This window comes from Xenopus laevis, chromosome 2S, assembly GCF_017654675.1.
Source record: "Xenopus laevis strain J_2021 chromosome 2S, Xenopus_laevis_v10.1, whole genome shotgun sequence".
Classification (NCBI taxonomy): domain Eukaryota; kingdom Metazoa; phylum Chordata; class Amphibia; order Anura; family Pipidae; genus Xenopus; species Xenopus laevis.
The window spans coordinates 167,163,385-167,185,342 of NC_054374.1; the positions used below are offsets into that span (position 1 = coordinate 167,163,385).

The 21,958-nt window shown below is 40.4% G+C and overlaps 1 protein-coding gene across 3 annotated transcripts in view; it reads right to left on the bottom strand.

The window, feature by feature from the left end:
* The window catches only part of LOC108710079 (cGMP-dependent 3',5'-cyclic phosphodiesterase), a 313,782-nt gene that overhangs the window by 199,904 nt on the left and 91,920 nt on the right, over positions 1-21,958 (bottom strand). For 2 of the 3 annotated variants that reach the window (XM_041584657.1, XM_041584656.1), the window contains exon 2: positions 12,244-12,307. In XM_041584657.1, coding sequence (XP_041440591.1) covers positions 12,244-12,307 — 64 coding nt within the window. Of the gene's footprint in view, positions 1-12,243; positions 12,308-12,592; positions 12,699-21,958 lie in introns of those variants that run through there. The other variant, XM_041584655.1, reaches the window with a different exon arrangement.

The following is a 21,958-nucleotide window of genomic DNA, read 5'->3' on the forward strand; positions in this document are numbered from 1 at the left end:
TAAAGCATTCACTAGCTCTCATAGGGGCAAATTCACTAAGATTCGTAGTTGCGCCAGCGTCCGTTTCGCCGCACTTCGCCAGGCGTATTTTCGGCAGCCCCACGCAAATTCACTAAAATCCAAAGTTGCGCTCAGGGGAAGTGTAAGATTGCAAAGTTGCGCTAGTGTTAATTCGCCAAGCAAAGCGAAGTTACGCTAGCGATGGTTAATTTGCATACGGCGCCAAATTGAAGTTACAATGGAGGAATATGTATCATCACTACACAAGCCTGGGAAACCTTCAAAACAGAAAATAAAATTTTTATTTTGCCCTACACATGTGCCCACTGTATAGTTAAGTTGCCATGAGTTAGGAAATGTAGGGGGGAAGGAGGGGAGCCCCTACAATTTTTTCGATCTTTTCGAGCCTATCACCCATAAAAAAAGAAAAAATGCCACCAGCGTTTTTTGGGACTTAGAAAATTTTTTAACTTTTTTTGAAGCAATCCCTATCTGCTTTATTGCACTTCGCCTGGTCCGAGGTGGCGAAGGAAGTCTGGCGTAAAAGGTAGCGTTCAGAATAATTTGCGCGTCAGTGAATTTGCGTAGTTACGTCCGTTGCGCAAATTCGCCAGGCATAAGGGTGCGAAGTAACAGTAGCGAGTTTACGCCAGTGTCCGTTAGTGAATCAGTGAATTAACGAAAATGCCCAACGCTGTCAAATTCACGCTAGCGTTAGGCGCTTCGGCACTTAGTGAATTTGCCCCATAGAGTCTATAGAGGATGGGGTGAAAGCTATAGAAAATACTGCACCTCTTGTAATGCCCAATAATAATATCCTGCCTAAGACTTTCCCAAAACCTTGATTTTCTCCACTTTTTAAGGAACCCAGGACAGTCAAAGAGAACAAGGGACTGATCTGTTTGCTGTACGGAGCTGCATACCAAGTAAGTGAAGTATTCTCTGAACTGCTGGTCCTGACTACTGAACAAATAAGGCCAGCTCTACTCTGATTTTCATGCTGAGCATCTAAGAGACCTACAAAGAGGCATGTAAGGCTTGTGGAATAGAAACTCAGCTGGAGGAAAGTCACTACCGGCACTGCAGTCAATAAGGCACAGACAGACACTCCTTTGAAGAGCAATTCTATTTACAAATCATTAGAAATGTGTAACTATTGTGTACTGGAAATTTACTTAGAATTCCATCTCATTATGTAACAAATGTTGCCTTGTGCCGTTGCTGTAAGATTAAGATGCAGTAGCTGAAATGGGCAATGCTCGGGCTATCTCAGGACATTATAGCTCATAGGAATAAATGGCTGCTGGAGAAGCAAATGTTCCCATTTCCCCAGGAGAAACTCGTATTACTAAGAGATATTGATTAGGCCTCAGATCTATTACTGTTTATTGGATGGAAGAACAAAAGGTCCGTTTTTATTGGGTTAATAGCCAGCAATTCTATTATTCTGTAAACTTCAATTTATATTTTTTGTATTTTGTAGCATCATTTGTGCATTGTGCCTAAATCACAACATCCCCAAGGATTTCTATATATATACAGTTAGGCCCAGAAATCTCTGGACAGACACAATGTTTATCTTATTTTGGTTCTGTACATGACCACAATGAATAGTAAATGAAACAACTGCAGACTTTCAGGTTTAATTCAGTGGGTTGGACAAATAGATTGTATAAAAATGTGAGGAATAAAAAGCCTTTTTTTAACACAATCACTTAATTTCAGGGGCTCAAAAGCAATGGGACAATTGAGTCAATATAGTCGCTATATTTCCTATTCAGGAGAATAACGATGATGAATGAGGAAACACATGCAGGCGCCTGTATAAAATCAGTCCCATAATGTTGCTGAATACAAACACTGCGCCGCTGCCTGTGGAACTCCATCAGTGAGAAGGTAGAATGAGGGGCCCGTAATCAACAGGAATAAAGATATAGGGTTTATATGACACTCATTCTCTAACCCTTCAGCTATGTTGGACTACAACTCCCAGATGGCCCGAGGTGACCAACAACAGTAATGGGAGCAGGTCCAGACTGGGATTCACAATAGGTCCTATCATTCCGAGTACACAGAGGCCCAAAAGCCCCCCACCAGCCCAATAATTAGTGAATGTCTATAGCAACTTACAGTAGCCCCTCTGGCATTTGCCAGAACTGACAGATTGCCAGTCAGTGCCTGAATGGGATCTTTAATTCTCTGTGATTGCAGCCCCCCCCCCCCCCAACACAGGAAAGAAATGATGAATTAAGAGATCAATTATGGCTCATGCAATTAGACTTATCTGCACCTGCCTTCCCTACAAGCCAATCAATACAGACTCATTAACGAATAAGCTCAGACCCCACACACTGTATATGGGCAGCTGTGGAGGTGTCAGACACTTAGATATATAAAGTGTCAGCTGTGTAACAATTGGTCTGAACATGGGGGATAACTTTCCCCCTGGGGTAATCACAATACTGTTTTTTTTCCATTTATTAAGAGTCAAGCTATGTCAGCCTTGATATCAAGAGCTTACAATCTGCTTGAAGGAACAGTTCAGTATAAAAATAAAAACTGGGTAAATAGACAGACTGTGCAAAATAAAAATGTATCTAATATAGTTAGTTAGTCAAAAATGTAATGTATAAAGGCTGGAGTGAGTGGATGTGTAACATAATAGCCAGAACACTACTTCCTGCTTTTCAGCTCTCCTGCTTTCCAATGATTGGTTACTAGGCAGTAACCAATCAGAGACTTGAGGGGGGCCACATGGGACATAACTGTTGCTTTTGAATCTGAGCTGAATGCTGAGGATCAATTACAAACTCACTGAACAGTTATGTCCCATGTGGGCCCCCTTATAGTCACTGACTAACTCAGAGTTAGAGAGCTGAAAAGCAGGAAGTAGTGTTCTGGCTATTATGTTACACATCCACTCACTCCAGCCTTTATACATTACATTTTTGCCTAACTAACTATATTAGACATAGACACATTTTTTATTTAGCACAGCCTATCTATTTACCCAGTTTTAGTTTCACACTGAACTGTTCCTTTAAAGGGCATGTAAAGTCTAAAATAGAATAAGGCTAGAAATGCTGTATTTTGTATACTAAATATAAACATGAACTTACTGCACCACAAGCCTAATCAAACCAATAATTTATGCTTTCAAAGTTGGCTACAGGGGGTCACCATCTTGTAACTTTGTTATACAGCTTTGCAAGACTAAGACTGTGCACATGCTCAGTGTGGTCTGGGCTGCTTAGGGATCGTCATAAACAAAGTTGCTTGAATTCTGCATGGCTGGGAAGTAAGGCGGGGGCTCCCTCTGCTGTTCATAAGTATGATTGTTTCCCTGCAGAGAAGTTAGGGACCGTCTGACAATTCCTATCCACAGCAGTAAATGAAGGGAGAATTTCACTGCATACAGTCAGGTTTCTTATAAAAACGGTACATATTTTTTAATTAAAGTATATTGGAGATAGGTTTCTTTTTCATTAAAGAAAGTAAGATTGGGATTTTATTTAATTGGCTTTACATGCCCTTTAAGTGCTGCACGTTCCACGCACTCCCTAAACACCTTCCTATGCTTCATCAATGTGACCTGTTAGCCGGTCCCCTGCGTGAGTGAAACCTACAAGTTATCGACGTCTTGTTAAACCGCAGCTAATTAAAACACTTATCTACGGGTAGAGCTTGGTGCTGACTTGCTGTGCCATGGTAAAAGGGTTAAGGTAAGTGCTCTGCCCAGCAGAGCGGGCATTAAGCATTGGGAAAGCTGCTGTACTGCTTCTAAAGACATAGAATTTGAAACACGGACTCGGAGAGCACAAAAACTCCAGATTCCTCCATAAAATAAAATGTTTTGTTCTTTCAGGGAAACATTTCAAACCTGAGCTTCCCTTTCCCACATGAGCGTTGCAAGGTCTCTAATGATTTAGTAGGAGAATCTTGTTTTGAATCTTGCTATGTTAGATAGTTCCAGCTTTTCTCCTGGTGACACCTGTTTAGCTTCTGGTTGATCCACAGAGCAGAATAAACACTTGTTGTTCATGCCAAGTGATGCCAGATAATTACTTGCAGCCCTACTTCTTACCACTATCTGCCAAAAGGGCTGCAACAAAACAACACAACCATCTCTTAAAGGGGACCTGCCACCCAGACATAAAAAGCTGTATAGTAAAAGTCCTTTTCATATTATACATGAAACCCAGATTATTTTTTTTATTAAAACACCCATGCCTGTTATAAACTTGTTTAAAAGTATCAGCTGTCAATCATATATTGCCTGCCCCTAGAGGCGGGGCAGGCAATTACTTTCACTTTCTATTCCACACTTCCTAGATGTGACTGTGCTCCTCTAATTCCACCTCCCTTCTCATTGTGCAGCCAGTGCTGCCTAGATTTTGGCATTATGAAAAGATTTCCTTAATAACAGTATCCACAAAATGGAGCCTGCCTGCTTGCTGTGATTGTGTATTTCCAAGACTAAAAAAAACAATATTTAAATAATTTGTATAGTGTAAGTGAAGTTTATATTGCTTGACTAATACCATAAAATAGAATTATTTCATAGGGTGACAGGTTCCCTTTAAGTGTGGCACAAGCCTCGACATAATCAACAGGAGGATGATAGGACACATAATCTGGTCCAAACCAGGGCAACATTCATTCTGAGACCATGGTATTGGGAAGCGGAAGCCCCATTTTGGCACAGAAGACCCTGTACCGGTATAGAATGAATCCCAAATATTTTGTTCTAATATTAACCTTGACAGAAAGCCAGGAACTGGATCAGCTCTGATAATCTCTTGTTTGCCTCTGGGTCAGGAGGACCTACTTCCCATAAGCACCTGGGCTCTAACATTGGAACCAAAATCTGTGACAACAAATGGGGAGTGGGAATGAGACAGCTGCACATGGGGAATGTTATACTGTAGCACAGGGGTCCCCAACCACCGGGCCGCGGCCCAGAACCAGGCCGCAGACACTCCTGCCACAAAAACGAGGCGCCCAAATTAGACGCCGCATGTCCAAACTTGCTGCCTACCCTGCCAACTCCTTCCCTGACCACGCCGACCCCACCCCCGTTCCTTGCAAAAACAAAAAACATTTTTGTACTGGTCCCCAGTCCAAAAAAGGTTGGGGACCCTGCTGTAGCACACAGTTACATCCGAAGGACCAACTGCTTTCCCTCCCTTGGACTGTATTTCATTTAATATATATATATATCAGTTCTTATCCATACAGTATGTTTATACAAATAGACACAAATGAAAAATATTCCCAGCATCCTCAGCAAACCTTGAAAAGAGTTTGGGCTCTGCCAGAAAGGACAAGGTTGGGCAGACACTACAGAGAGAGAGAGAGAGAGAGAGAGAGAGAGAGAGAGAGAGAGAGAGAGAGAGAGAGAGAGAGAGAGAGAGAGAGAGAGAGAGAGAGAGAGAGAGAGAGCCTACTCCATGCCCAGAGCTGTCTCAGCAGGGAACTTTCCACACTCTGGAGGTCGTATTGGAAGGCTCAGATTTTACAATGAGCAGCTGATGGCTATTGTGGCTACTGCATACCTCCCAACATTTTGGAAGTAAAAAGAGGGAATAAAATTTTTTTTTCCGCATCTAGCGCAGCAATTTTTTGACCACACCCCTTTCTGTGGCCCCACCCCCTAATTACCATGATTGTTTTACAAAATTTGGCAGGTTATGAAAGTTTGAAAATATTTCCCCTTATCTAAACTGTGTTTTTGTGTCTCAAAATTGTTACAAAGTATCTTATTTGCACCTGTTAGCTGTTCTGGGCTCTCTGCTAAAAGCCAATTAAGTGAGAAACTTTGTTTCTTTTTCTGGCTGTTCAGTGCAGAGAAAAGAGGGACTTTCCAGTACAAATGAGGGACTGTGGGTTGAGCTGTCAAAAGAGGGACTGTCCCTCCGAAAAAGGGACAGTTGGGAGGTATGCTACTGCAGAAAAGTGAGTCTCAGGCCCTAAAGCTGGAAGTTCATTAGAGGGAAGAGTTGCACAAAGAAAGCCCTCTCGTTGGCTATAAACAGATCTCTGATCAGCACAGAGACATTCTCCAGAGGACAAAGAGCACAGACAGTAGGAGCTGTAGCCAACAGCCCCCTCCTTGTTATCTCTGTGACTCTCCTCGGGGTCCTGCTAAAAGCACAAGCCCTGCTCTATCCTGAATCAGTATTGGTTTTTGTATTGGTTTATGGATCTGTCCTTTCTCAGCAGAGAGGGTTAATCATTGAGGCAGGTGAAAGGAATGACAAGAGTAACAAGCCGGGGCCCCTGTTCCACACACTGCCACATGCCGCCGCCACCGTTTCCATAAACATCAGAGTCAGAATAATGAATAATTAGTTCAGAGACATGGGACTGAAAAATGTCACCATCAGGACTGAAAGCCAAAGTAAAAGCAAAGTGAAACCAGGTAACAAAGACGGGCAGCCCCAAGCTTAAGGGTAGAGGCACACAATACTATTTGGGGGAGATTAGTTACCCAGCGACAAATCGCCTTTACTTCGGGCGACTGATATCCCCGCAAAGCCTTTCCGCACTAGGAGCACTTCTTTTTCCAAAGTCGCCTGAATTGTCCCTGTGAGGCAACTTCGAAAAACAAAGTGTTCCAAGAGCCATCCCACCGGCGATTTCGATTCTAGCCAGCGGGAAGGCATTGCCGGGCAACTAATCTCCCCCAAATAGCATCGTGTGCCTCTACCCTTCAGTAGGATTTTCTAACCTTTGTTTTTATGATTCATTCAACAATCTCAGCTACTATCAATTCTATCAAAAAATGAAAGAATAAGTTGGTAAGATCAGCCCTACATGTTGTGAGCAAGATCAGACTTCTGCAGAGCACAACTGTGCCGATCTCCAATCATATCACTGCTGTGGGATCCATTATATGGAAACCTGTTATCCATAACAATCTGAATTACGGCTCTCTCCCATAGACTCCATTATGATAAAACAATCCAAATTTTAAAAAATGATTTCTTTGTTCTGTGTAATAATAAAACAGTAGATTGTACTTGATCCCAACTAAGATATAATTAATCCTTATTGGAAGCAAAACCAGCCTATTGGGTTTATTTCATGTTTATATGATTTTCTAGTGGACTTAAGGTATGAAGATCCCAATTATGGAAAGATACGTTATTCGGAAAGCCTGAGGTCCCGAGCATACTGGATAACAGGTCCCATACCTATTGTATCTATGGGTAATATAAGTTTCCTGCTGGTATAGATATGCTGATCTCCAATCATATAGTATCTATAGACAATATGAGCCTCCTGCTGGGCGCAATCGTGCAAATCTCCAATCAAATAGTATCTATGGGCAATGTGATCCTCATGTTGATACACCTGTATTGATCTTCAATCATGTAGTATCTATGGACAATATTATTATCCTTAATTTATATTGTGTCAACATATTCCATGTCACTTTACAGAGATCATAGATATAGATAGCTTACAAATGAATGTCCCTTTCATATTCACACGCATTAATGTTCACTTCACTCCACCATGTATGTGGCAAGTGTGGGAGGAAACTAATGCAGCTTAGGAAAACATTTAGGAGCGTATCTACAGGTATGGGACCTGTTATCCAGAATGCTCGGGACCTGGGGGTTTCTGGATAATGCACCTTTCCATAATTTGGATCTTCATACCTTACGTCTACTAGAAAATCATATAAACATTAAATAAAGCCAATAGGCTGGTTTTGCTTCCAATAAGGATTAATTATATCTTAGTTGGGATCAAGTACAAGCGACTGTTTTATTATTATACAGAAAAAGGAAATCGTTTTTAAACATTTAGATATAAAATGGAGTCTATGGGATATGGCCTTTTCGTAATTCAGAGCTTTCTAGATAATAGATTTCGGATAATGGATCCCATACCTGTACTAACATTGAAGACCAACATCTCCGGGGATGTTGCCCATAGCAACCACTCAGCAAATAGATGTGAGCAGTCACCTACAAGTTAGAAAACAAAATTCAACATCTTATTGGTTGCAATGGGCAACATCTCCGTAGATGTTGGTCACCAATGTTAATAAATACACCCCGAAATGTTTTCCTGAGCTGCACTGGTTTTCCCCTACACCCCTACAACTCAGTGCTATAAAATCACAGTGCTAACCACTTTGTCAGTTTTAAGCCTCCTGCTTAGTTCACCTAAAGATCCTTCCATTTTTACAGTACCTATGTGCAATGAGTCTCCTATGCTACTGCCCTGCGGAATATCTTTCTTCTGCATAAATCTTATTAGGCATCATCTCCAAATAATCCTGTTAGGAATCCGTGTACTGAAAAGATCCAGACAGATGTACTGAGGAACCAACACAGAACACTGCGCCAGGAAGAAAATGCTAAAATATATGTATAAATAATAAGTAGTCCTCCTCCAAACAATTATAAGTCATTATTATACAGAAGGACCTGCCTAGTGGATATTACCCCCTTATGGTCTATTATTATACAGAAAGTTACACCTGATGGATTTATTGCCTAATATTATAAAGACCCACTTCATACAGATCAACTTCATGGATATTACCCCTTATTGGCTATTATTATACAGAAGGACCCACCTGTTTGTTATTATCCAGCCTTATTGGCTATTATTATACAGAAGGACCCACCTGTTTGTTATTATCCAGCCTTATTGGCTATTATTATAGAAAATGACCCACCTGTTGGATATTACCTCCTTATTAGCTTTATTATACAGAAGGATCCACCTGTTTGACATTACATATATCCCCTATTGGCTATTATACGAAAGGACCCACCTGTTGGATATTACCTCCTTATTAGCTTTTCTTATACAGAAGGACCCACCTGTTTGATATTACATATATTCCCTATTGGCTATTATTAGTAAGGAAGACCCACATGTTTGATATGACTCCCCTATTGGTTATTATTGCACAGGATATCTACCTGTTGGATATGATTCCCATACTGATTATTGCTGTACAGAAGATTCACCTGTTGTATATTAACCCCTTATTGGCTATTATTATACTTAAAATCCAACTAATGCATATTACCCCTTATTGGCTATAATGTGAAAGATTCTCCTGACTGATGTCAAATCCTTATTGGCTATAATTATACAGAAGGACCCCCCTGATAGATATTGTCCTCTTATTGGTTATTATTATTCAGAGAGATCTACCTCTTAATTTAAATTACCCCCCATTGGATATTATTATACAGAAAGATCCACCTGCTGGATATTAACCCTTTATTGACTTATATTATACTGACACATCTGTATATTGTTTATTAGTATGAAGAAGGCAACACCTGTTGGATATTATTCCCCTATTAAGTACTATTATAATATAGAAGGATCCACCTGTTGATGGTACCCTTATTACCTCTCTATTATAATTCATAAGAACGTGCCTATTGGCCATGACCATTCAGCTGGAGGTTATTATACAGAAGGACTCACCTGTAGGATGGTATCCCCTTTTTCACTATTAATACACAGAAGGATCTACCTGTTAATACAGTGAAGCGGGGCCCTATTATTGAAGGTTATTATAAAGAAGCATTTACCCACCGGCCATTATTAAATATCCCCTCGTTAAAATTGCACAGAAGAATGCACTCACTGTAGCAACTGTGTATAGCAGCCCCTAACTGGCTATTATTATACTGAAGGATCCATATGATATTTCACAGAAGAACCTGCCAATATCACTGCACAGCAGAACCCTCCTGTGGGCTTTTATACAGAATATTCCTCATGCTAGTCATTACTGTATCCTATCTAGGGATGCACCGAATACACTTTTTTGGATTCGGCCGAAGCCCCGAAAGATTCGGCCAAATACCGAACCGAATCCGAGCCCTAATTTGCATATGCAAATTAGGGGTGGGAAGGGGAAAACATTTTTTACTTCCTTGTTTTATGACAAAAAGTCACGTGATTTCCCTCCCTGCCCCTAATTTACATATGCATATTAGGATTCGGATTTGGTTCGACCAGGAAGAAGGATTCTCCCACCTGTTGGTTGTTATAGAGCAGGACAATCCAAAGCACCTTAATGAACTTTATACTACTAGTTATTATTACTGCAAGGTATTACGTTGCTGAGTTATATTTATATTACACATGACTATATAGAAGAACATTTGGTTGTTGACCTCCCACATTGATGATTGATAACTAAATTGAGGAGTCTTTTTTTTGTTATAGAAAAGACCTGTAGGGTGTCATAGTAGAGATGGAGCCTTTCCATCCACTGTATTCTGGTTATACATCTTAACCTTGGCAATTACTTCAAAGTAGGACCTTCTGTTGGTCATTAATACAAGGCTAGAGCCTCCTGAGTGTAACTGCACGGCAATAACTTCTATTTGTTATTAATATAGCCTTCCTTCACGCTCACTGCACCCTGCAAAGTAAGAGAATGACAAATGTACCCACTTATATATTGAAATATTTAATTCTATTCCAACAGCATACACAGTGGTGGTGCAATTAAAGTTTGCCAAACTCTAAGTTGCATTTTACCCCCCCCCATGGCATTTCTGTGGGCACTGACATTGGGGTATATTTATCAAAGCGTGAAGTTAGAGATCACCACAGTCCTCTAGATAATAATTCTGCCTCTCTCCATTCATTTCTATGGGATTTTGAAAGGTTTATTTATCAAAGGATGAACTTTCATTTTCACCCATTGATAAATACTCTTTTAAAGGACCAGTAACATCAATTTTTTTTTAGAAATTTGTTAGTATAGAAAGAAAAAAAAAACAAAGACAAATTGAACTTTTAAATCGCTAAATCCTATTAAGAAATTCCGTTTGCGCTCCTCTTCAGAAAAGGTGATCCATCGTGCGGCGCTCGATTTCTCCTTCTTTCCTTCCTTATAGGAGATAGCCAGGGAGGAGAAATCAAGTGCCGCATGATGGATCGTTGCTGTGTTGTCTTTTGTGAAGAGGAGCGTAAGCGACGTTTTTCGGTAATTTATTTCTTAATAAAGACTTAGCGATTTAAAATTTAATCTGACTTTGTTTTTTTTTTTTTCATTCTATATTGACGACTTTAAAAAAAAATGTGATGTTGCTGGTTCTTTATAGTCAAAAAACTTCTTTTAGTTAATAGTGCTGCTCCAGCAGGATTCTGCACTGAAATCCATTTCTCAAAAAAGCAAACTGATTTTTTTATATTCAATTTTCAAATCTGACATGGGGATAGAAATTTTGACAGTTTCCCAGCTGCCCCCAGTCATGTGACTTGTACCTGCACTTATGATGGAACTGCTTTCTGGCAGGCTGTTGTTTCTCCTACTCAGTGTAACTGAATGTGTCTCAGTGGGACCTGGATTTTACTATTGAGTGTTGTTCTTAGATCTACCAGGCAGCTGTTATCTTGTGTTAGGGAGCTGTTATCTGGTTACCTTCCCATTGTTCTGTTGTTTGGCTGCTGGGGGGAAAAGGGAGGGGGTGATATCACTCCAACTTGCAGTACAGCAGTAATGAGAGACTGAAGTTTATCAGAGCACAAGTCACATGACTGAGGGCACCTGGGAAACTGACAATATCTCTAGCCCCATGTCAGATTTCAAAATTGAATATAAAAAAAATCTGTTTGCCCTTTTGAGAAATGGATTTCAGGGCAGAATTCTGTTGGAGCAACACTATTAACTGATGTGTTTTGGAAAAAAAACATATTTTCCCATGACAGTGTCCCTTTAAAAATCCCATAGAAATGAATGGAGAGTGGGGGAATTTCAATGTAGAGGACTTTGGTGATGGTGATCTCTAACTTTGCTTTTTGATCAATATGCCCCATTGAGGCTTGCCTGGCACTTGTGGTGGCATAAACCAATAGAAAGTTCCAACACCATATTCTCCTGGAGTGCGGGTCGGACAACTCATAGAAAGATACACGGTCATAAGCGAGTGCAAGCTCTTGGGTGAAAGTGCTAATCACTCCGACAGGTGACAGTTCTATTTCAGGACTCCTCACTGAAGAGAATGTGAGTGAGCATTTTATTTAGCTCCATTTTGTTTGCTGTAAACCCATAGTAAAGCAACATAGAGGGCAGAAAGGAGCCCCGTCTCTCTGGTGCAGTCACTTTCCCGTGATACAAAGTAACTCTCGTGTATTTAAACGAAGCAGCAAACTGTGACATCTCTCACTGCAGCGGGAAATAAGTCAACATTCCAGTGTTGGCCAATCAGCAGACAGGAATGAGGAATAACTGCCACTTACCTGCAGGGCTTCGGAACACAGCGCCGGCGAGTCTTCAGCCTTCACGAAACCCTGCTGCCCCCGTCTAAAGAAATGAATAACTGCAATAAGTATGTGATGCAGAATGAGGAGCATCCTTCCCTCTCTCCTCGTCTCTTCCTACAACAATGTCCCCACACTCGCACACACACACACCACACACACCCCTCTCTGCACTCTCACGTTTGACTACATGTATAAACACACATTCATCTGTAGTCCCGCAAGCAGTCGGGTTAGGGAAAGGAGGAAAAAAATGGTGCCCCTCCCCAACGCCCTCCCTCGCTCCCTCCCCAAGGCTCCTATAGAAAGGGTTAGTCGCGTTGCACACCTGCTCCCCAGAGCGATGGGACAAGCCGAACGCAAGATCCACATTTGGGTGTCGCAGGAGAGAGAAGGGCGAAAGGGAGAGCGATCCAGGGAAATGTGGCAGTCACAGTGGGGAAGGGATAGATACACACAGAGCAGGGGCTGCCACAGGGTCCTAGTGCCTGCACTAATCATAGCAGCCTGGGAGAATGGAGGGGGCAAGGGATGGGGATTATACATCTGATTACCTGCACATAGTGATGTCTATGAAACTGATTCACACCTGTGTCTATCCCTAGGCTCACACAACCACAATATACATACACCTCAAGCATTTATTTATCACTGCTGAACCCAGCTTGCTCTTACTGAACTACAGCTCCCATCATGCCCCAAAGACTAGGATGCTGCTAGCTGACATTTAGGGGCAGATTTATCAAAGGTGGAAGTGAAAATTTGAATTTCGAGCTGTGTACTTCGACGAGGGAATCGTCCAAATTCGATTCAAATTTGAAAAGAATTCTAAAATTAGAATATAGAAATTTATCATGTACTGTCTCTTTAAACTTCGACTTCGACCATTTGCCATCTAAAACCTGCCGAATTGCTTTTTTAATCTATGGGGGACCTCCTAGAACCTACTTGGATCAAAGTATTCGACCAAAAAAAACCTTTGATTGAATTCCAGTTGGTCTTTTTGATTTTGAATTTCGACGTTTTTTAAAATTCGAAATTCGACCCTTGATAAATCTGCCTCATAGAGGCACAATTATCAAGGATCGAAGCGAAAATTCGAATGAAAATTTTTTTTTGAGCTATTTGTTTGTGTACTTCGATAAGGTAATAGTCCAAAGTCTATTTGAGTTTGAAAAGAATTAAAAAATTCGAATATTGAAATTTATCATGTACTGTCTCTTTAAACTTCGACCATTCGCCATCTAAAACCTGCCGAATTTCTGTTTTAGCCTATGGGGGACCTCCTAGAACCTACTTGGAGTCAACAGGTGGACTTTGAAAAATCAAAGTGTTTTTTTTTTTTTAAAAAAACTTCAAATCGAATTCAATCGAGTGCACTATTACTTCAATTCATACGATTCAAATTCGATCGAAAACTAACCTATTCGCTCAAAAGCAGACCTTTTCGGCCAAAAAAAGCCTTTAATTTAATTTCAGTTGGTCTTTTTGAATTAAAATTTTGACGTTTTTCAAATTTGAAATTCGACCTTTGATAAATCTGTCCCTTAGAGGCACATTTATCAAGGGTCGAATTGGAAATTCGAATGAAAAAAATTAGAATTTCGAGCTATTTTCTTGTGTACTTCAACTAGGGAATAGTCCAAATTCGATTTGAATTTGAAAAAATTTGAAAATTCAAATATTGAAATGAATCATGTACTGTCTCTTTAAAAATTCAACTATAGCCATTCGCCATCTAAAACCTGCCGAATTGCTGTTTTAGCCTATGGGAGACCTCCTAGAACCTACTTGGAGTCAATTAGTCGACTTTGAAAATTCAATAGTTTTTTTTTTTTTAAAAAAACTTCGATTTGATCGAATGCGATATTACTTTGATTCGTACGATAAAGGAAAACGTCCTATTCACTCCAAAAAAAAAAAACTTTTTTAAATAAATTTCGGTTGGTCTTTTTTTATTCAAATTTCAAAGTTTTTTTTCATTCGAAATTCGACCCTTGATAAATCTGCCCCTTAGAGGCACATTTATCGATGGTCGAATTTTGAATTCATGCGATTTTAAAAAATTCCCCTAAACTCCCATAAATTCGATCAATTGAAATGTATTAAAAAAAACGGATTTTTAAAACTCGGATGAATTAAATTGACCCGAAAACTCGAATCGAATTTGATTTGGATTTAAAAAGCTCGGATCGAATTTGAACAACTCCCTAGTCCAATTAGACGGTTCTGAACATGAAAAAAATTTGAAGAATTCTAAATTTTCACTTCGACCCTTGATAAATCTGCCCCCTACTATAAGATAAATAGTTTTGAGAAAAGATTTTGTGCTGCCTGTGCTCTCTCTGCTCCACTGCTCTCAATGCCGCCAGGCTCCAACACTCTCAACAGCCATCATTTAAAGGGAATACAAACCCTCCAAGGTTACAGAGTAAAAACTGAAAGAACCACTAGGATGGGTGAACAAGCCCGCACCTTTGTCGGGTACGCAGCCAGATTACCCGTGGACTGCCCACACCGCCAAGGAATCAGGGACTTTTTGCCCGGAATCCAAACACTTTGCAGGTACCCGACCCAATGCAGGACCATATGTACTGGGATGCACCAAATCCAGGATTTGGTTTGGAATTTGGCCAGGATTCAGCCTTTTTCAGCAAAATTCAGATTTGGCTGAATCCTTTTGCCGGCCGAACCAAATCTTAATTTGCATATGCAAATTAGGAACAGGGAGGGAAATCACGTCACTTTTTGTCAAAAAACAAGGAAGTAATACTGCATATGCAAATTACGATTCGGTATTTGGCCGAATCTTTCGCAAAGGATTCGGTAGTTCGGCCGAATCCAAAATAGTGGATTCTGTGCATCCCTAATAGGTATGGCAGGGAAATACATGTTGGCCGGTAAGGGCTCTTACACATGAGCGTTCTGACCTGCGCTCCCCTGCGTTCCGTTTTTCGGCATTCAGCCGCAGGGGAGCGCAGGAATAGACGCAAGTCATTATTTGAAATGGGGCTGTACTCACTCAATGTAGGCGCCGAACGCAGGTTCAGACGCAACATGCTGCATTTTTCCTGCGTTCGGCTCCTACACGCGCCTGAGTGAGTACAGCCCCATTTCAAATAATGACTTGCGTATATTCCTGCGCTCCCCTGCGGCTGAACGCCAAAAAACGGAACGCAGGGGAGCGCAGGTCAGAACGCTCATGTGTAAGAGCCCTAACTGGTGCATGTACAGGGGGGCGTACATTGAAATTGATCCCAACTAAGATATAATTAATCCTTATTGGAGGCAAAACCAGCCTATTGGCTTTATTTCATGTTTATATGAATTTCTAGTAGACGTAAGGAATGAAGATCCAAATTACGGAAAGATCCATTATCCGAAAAGCCCGGGTCCTGAGCATTCTGTATAACAGGTCCCATAACTGTATTTGAGTAAGCAGAGAAGTGCCCCAGTTTCTTGCCACACTACAAGGAATTAGAAGCAAAGGTTTTCAGAGCCGAGAGCTGCCACATCCAGGAATGGGCACTTAATGCTGGAACGCCGGAGCTCATTTCCCTATGAAAAAAAACGACTTTGTATTTAGCAGAATGGCTGCATTGTGGGGGGTTCTCCAGTATGAAAGGAGCAGCCATTGTAAATCATAAGGAGAATCCCCAGGAAAAACAATCAGCCCCATAGGGAAAAGGGGAATGAGCCAAACACCTGATGTTGCTGCACTCGCACAATGACATTACACTATGTTTCATTGTAACCGGAGGATTTCCTTATTGTATCACGTTGTATCCAGACTACCAGGTCCATTAGTATTCCCATTAGTATTCCCATTAGTATTCCCATTAGTATTCCCATTAGTATTCGCAATACTGTACCAATCACTGCAGCAATTAAGAAGTAGAAAAGAAACGGTTAATAAGAGCCATTGGATTATGAGAACTCAGCTCAGGACAAGACCATAAATAGTTTCCTCTTTCTTTCATTACCATAAAATGATCTTTGTAAATAATTGTTCCTTAGTAATTGTATCTGTGTATCAAATAAACCAGTGATGCAACGCGTGAGAAAGCGAGAAGCAACGGGGAAATCATTAGGGCTCATTTACTTATCCTCCAGGCAGAAGTGCAAAAGGGGTGGTTCCCCTTTAAATTAACTGTTAGTATGACGTAGAGAGGAATATTCTGAGACAATTTGCAATTTTTTATTATTTATGGTTTTTGACTTATTTAGCTTTTTATTCAGCAGCTCTCCAATTTGCAATCTCAGCTATCTGGTTGCTAGGGTTCAAATAGCCCTAGCAACCATATATTGATTTGAATAAGAGACTGGAATATGAACAGGAGAGGCCTGAACAGAAAGATGAGGAATAAAAAGCAGCAATAACAATAAATGTTACAGATAATTTGTTTTTTAGACGGGGTCAGTGACCCCATTTGAAAGCTGGAAAGAGCCGGAAGAAGGCAAATAATTAAAAAAACAGTTTAAAAAAGAAAAAATGAAGACCGATTGAAAAGTTGCTTAGCATTGGCCATTCTACAACATACTAAAAGTTAACTTAAAGGAGAACTAAACCATAAAAATGAATGTGTTTAAAAATGTCCTATTTTATATAGTGAACTTATTGCACGAGGGTAAAGTTTGAGCTTGTCAATAGCAGCAATGATCCAGGACTTCAAACTTGTCACAGGGGGTCACCATCTTGGAAAGTGTCTGTGACACTCACATGCTCAGTGGGCTCTGATTGGCTGTTGAGAAGCTAAGCTTAGGGCTCGTCACTAATTATCCAGCAGAAAATGAGCTTCCCTGGCTGTAATATAAGCTGATGCTACAGGTTTGCTGATTATTCAATTCTGATGCTAATTGCACTGGTTTCTGTGCTGCCATGTAGTAATTATGTGAAATATATTGTGAAAATTGGTCAGTTGGTCTTTTAGAATTCAAATTTTGAAGTTTTTCAAATTTGAAATTCAACCCTTGATAAATCTGCCCCTTAGAGGCACATTTATCAAGGGTCAAAGTGAAAATTCGAATGAAAAAAATTAGAATTTCGAGCTATTTTTGTGTGTACTTCAACTAGGGAACAGTCCAAATTCGATTTGAATTTGAAAAAAATTAGAAAATTCAAATATTGAAATGTATCATGTACTGTCTCTTTAAAAATTCAACTTCAGCCATTCGCCATCTAAAACCTACCGAATTGCTGTTTTAGCCTATGGGGGACCTCCTAGAACCTACTTGGAGTCAATTGATGGACTTTAAAAATCCAAAGGTTTTTTTTTTTTGAAAAAACTTCGATTTGATTGAATGCGATATTACTTCAATTCGAACGATTCTAATTTCAAACACAAACGTCCTATTCACTCCAAAAAAAATTTCGGTTGGTCTTTTTTTATTCGAATTTCAAATGGCCAAATATGTTTTTTTTTTCAACTTGCAGAGGTGAATCTGTCCACCAAAGTTTTTGGTGTAGTGTGTGTGTGTGTGGGGGGGGTGATCAACAATGGGTTTTGCCCAGTGTTTTTTTACAGTTTCTGTGTGGCCTTTTTACTGTGTGTGGGGGTAGGTGGGCCCCCAGAAATTGTTGTACAGGGGCCCTGTGATTTCTGAAGGGTGACAGCCCGTCTGTACTGGTAGTTTAGCCTCATGCCCTATTTACTGCACAGAACGTGGTCCCACAGTGAGAAATAATTCACTTCACTGCCCCTTTAACATAGATGTCTACAAAGAAGTCTCTGTTGCCTTGGCCATTCCTTGTCTCTCTGGTTGTAGTTACCAGGAGTGGATCTATGGGGCATTCAAGCGACACAGGGGTTATGATTTGGGCACTCTTTTCTTAGTCAGCTCTGTTGTCCGCTTTTACAGCTGGAGTGCACGGTGAAAGGTTTCTCTGAGGCGTGAGGTCCTCTCCTGTCCAGTGGTGGTGGAGATGATACTGGGGGAGCTTGGGAAGATCTCTGGAGAGCCAAAGGATGGATGAAGCAAGGTGGAAGGGTCTATGGAGGGGCATTCAGTTTGACCCACCACAATTGTTGGCAAATACTTTTCACCCCAATACATTTTTGCTCTCTTATATTTTTCTGATGGGGCTCATAAAGGTTTAAGGCTCAATGTTTTGTCTTCCTGGAATCAAACCTTTGATTTGTGTTTGTATTGTTCCCGATTTATTACTGTAGGTTGTAATATAAGCAGCATTGTAGGATGTAATGTACATAGAAGTGTGCTGCTTGGACCAGCTAATTATAATAATTTGCATTGGATATAATTATGTTTAATGTTGTGTATATTTGTTATGCTAGTTCTTTAGTTTTTCTATATCAGAAAAGGCATTAAAGGGATTCTGTCATAATTTGTATGATGTAAATGACACAGTTTACACTGCAAATAATTCACTGTACAATATAAAATGTCATTCCTGAAGCAGCAAGTGTATTTAGTTGTAATATTGGTGTGTAGGTGCATCTCAGCTCATTTTGCCTGGTCATGTGATTTCAGAAAGAGCCAGCACTTTAGGATGGAACTGCTTTCTGGCAGGCTGTTGTTTCTCCTACTCAATGTAACTGAATGTGTCTCAATGGGACCTGGATTTTACTATTGAGTGCTGTTCTTAGATCTACCAGGCAGCTGTTATCTTGTGTTAGGGAGCTGCTATCTGGTTACCTTCCCATTGTTCTGTTGTTTGCCTGCTGGGGGGGAAAGGGAGGGGGTGATATCAGTCGAACTTGAAGTACAGCAGTAAAGAGTGATTGAAGTTTATCAGAGCACAAGTCACATGACTGAGGGCATCTGGGAAACTGACAATTTGTCTAGCCCCATGTCAGATTTCAAAATTAAATATAAAAAAATCAGTTTATTCTTTTGAAAAAAAGATTTCAGTGCAGAATTCTGCTGGAGCAGCACTATTAACTGATGTGTTTGGATAAAACATGTTTTTCCATGACAGTATCACTTTAATAAATAAAAATACCCCCGTACTAAGCACACTTTAGAAGAAAAAGTCCCCTAAGCATGCATGCACATAGCCTGAAAAGAAAGAAAAACAAACTATGGTAGCATATGTATTCAGTATATAAAAAAATATTGACATTGGTATATTTGTATCTTTGTTCCCTATGAATAAGTTACTTACTGGCAAGGTAGACACATACCTGTACTAAGCACCATTCAGCGGAAGCCTAATAGTTCCCAGGTGAGTAATTACAGCTGAAAGCTGCGGGAGGATCACTGCACTGGTGATTTGAGTCACTTTGAGAAACATTTTCCATTGCTACAAAGTCAGTCACATTAAGGGCTCTTACACATGAGCGTTTTTACCTGCGCTCCCCTGCGTTCCGTTTTTCGGCGTTCAGCCGCAGGGGAGCGCAGGAATAGACGCATTTAATTATTTCAAATGGGGCTGTACTCACACAGGCGCATGTAGGCGCCGAACGCAGGAAAAATGCAGCATGTTGCGTCTCAACCTGCGTTCGGCGCCTACATGCGCCTGTGTGAGTACAGCCCCATTTGAAATAATTAAATGCGTCTATTCCTGCGCTCCCCTGCGGCTGAACGCCGAAAAACGGAACGCAGGGGAGCGCAGGTAAAAACGCTCATGTGTAAGAGCCCTAAAAGAACAGGACTGAGATGCAAAAAAGCAGCTTTTTGAAGGTATTTTCGCCCGAGTGCATAATTGTTCCAAATTTACAGGATCCAGCACAGGTCCCAGAATCTGCAAATTATGCACGAATTGTTCTAATGAATGTGCCAATGAAATAAAGCAGAGTGTGAAAATAAGAAGTAAAAATAAGTCATTTATAGCCGCTTCATCCCTCCACTCATTATGGTGTTAGAAACTGCAGCCTAAATGCAAATGCTTATAGCTTATCAATAGCTGCTCTCACAATCTAACCTGATTGGCAGTTTCCCTTTAATATTAAATGTGGAAAAATTCACAAAATTCTTTAAAAAATCTCTGAAGCCAAATTGCCATAAACACCCAGACAGACCAGCAGTACGGCCAAAACCAGCCAACATGTCTGACCAGATCTGATAATATATGGCCAAATAATTTTCACAGTCATTCCATGCGGAATGGATTTTATTAGCGATCATGTTTTGTTATTTACCATGAAATACTGAGTTAAAATTAATCCCAGCTGGAATGTAACTGCTGCCTGAGTATTCATTTCCACGGGATTTAACAGGATTTTCCGCATAAAGAAACATATATAAGCCCAAATTTATGGGAGATGTACGGCTGCTGATTTATGTGGATTAAAGGGCACAATTATGATATAAATATACAATGTATATCTGGTACTGCACCACTAATTACTAATGTTGTTAATCTGAGGAAATGCTTATTCTATGAGATACTCCTACTGTAAATGATAAGGATATTAGAAGTCACTGAGGGGTTGTTCTGTGACCATATAAAGGCACAAGGCTACAGGCTGAGTTATACAGGGAACTCTGAGTATCACTCATGTATTATAAGGGATAATGTACCCCCTACTGTAAATGATAAGGATATTAGAAGTCACTGAGGGGTTGTTCTGTGACCATATAAAGGCACAAGGCTGCAGGCTGAGTTATACAGGGAACTCTGAGTATCACTCATGTATTATAAGGTATAATGTACCCCCTACTGTAAATGATAAGGATATTAGAAGTCACTGAGGGGTTGTTCTGTGACCATATAAAGACACAAGGCTGCAGGCTGAGTTATACAGGGAACTCTGAGTATCACTCATGTATTATAAGGGATAATGTACCCCCTACTGTAAATGATAAGGATATTAGAAGTCACTGAGGGGTTGTTCTGTGACCATATAAAGGCACAAGGCTGCAGGCTGAGTTATACAGGGAACTCTGAGTATCACTCATGTATTATAAGGGATAATGTACCCCCTACTGTAAATGATAAGGATATTAGAAGTCACTGAGGGGTTGTTCTGTGACCATATAAAGACACAAGGCTGCAGGCTGAGTTATACAGGGAACTCTGAGTATCACTCATGTATTATAAGGGATAATGTACCCCCTACTGTAAATGATAAGGATATTAGAAGTCACTGAGGGGTTGTTCTGTGACCATATAAAGGCACAAGGCTGCAGGCTGAGTTATACAGGGAACTCTGAGTATCACTCATGTATTATAAGGGATAATGTACCCCCTACTGTAAATGATAAGGATATTAGAAGTCACTGAGGGGTTGTTCTGTGACCATATAAAGACACAAGGCTGCAGGCTGAGTTATACAGGGAACTCTGAGTATCACTCATGTATTATAAGGGATAATGTACCCCCTACTGTAAATGATAAGGATATTAGAAGTCACTGAGGGGTTGTTCTGTGACCATATAAAGGCACAAGGCTGCAGGCTGAGTTATACAGGGAACTCTGAGTATCACTCATGTATTAGAAGGGATAATGTACCCCCTACTGTAAATGATAAGGATATTAGAAGTCACTGAGGGGTTGTTCTGTGACCATATAAAGACACAAGGCTGCAGGCTGAGTTATACAGGGAACTCTGAGTATCACTCACTTATAAGGGATAATGTACCCCCTACTGTAAATGATAAGGATATTAGAAGTCACTGGGGGTTGTTCTTTGACCATTTAAGTGTGTGTGTAAAATCATTCAAGTGAGCACCACTGGCTATTTTACTAACATGAAAATGGTAAAATCCAGGTGCCACAGAATTGATGTATTTA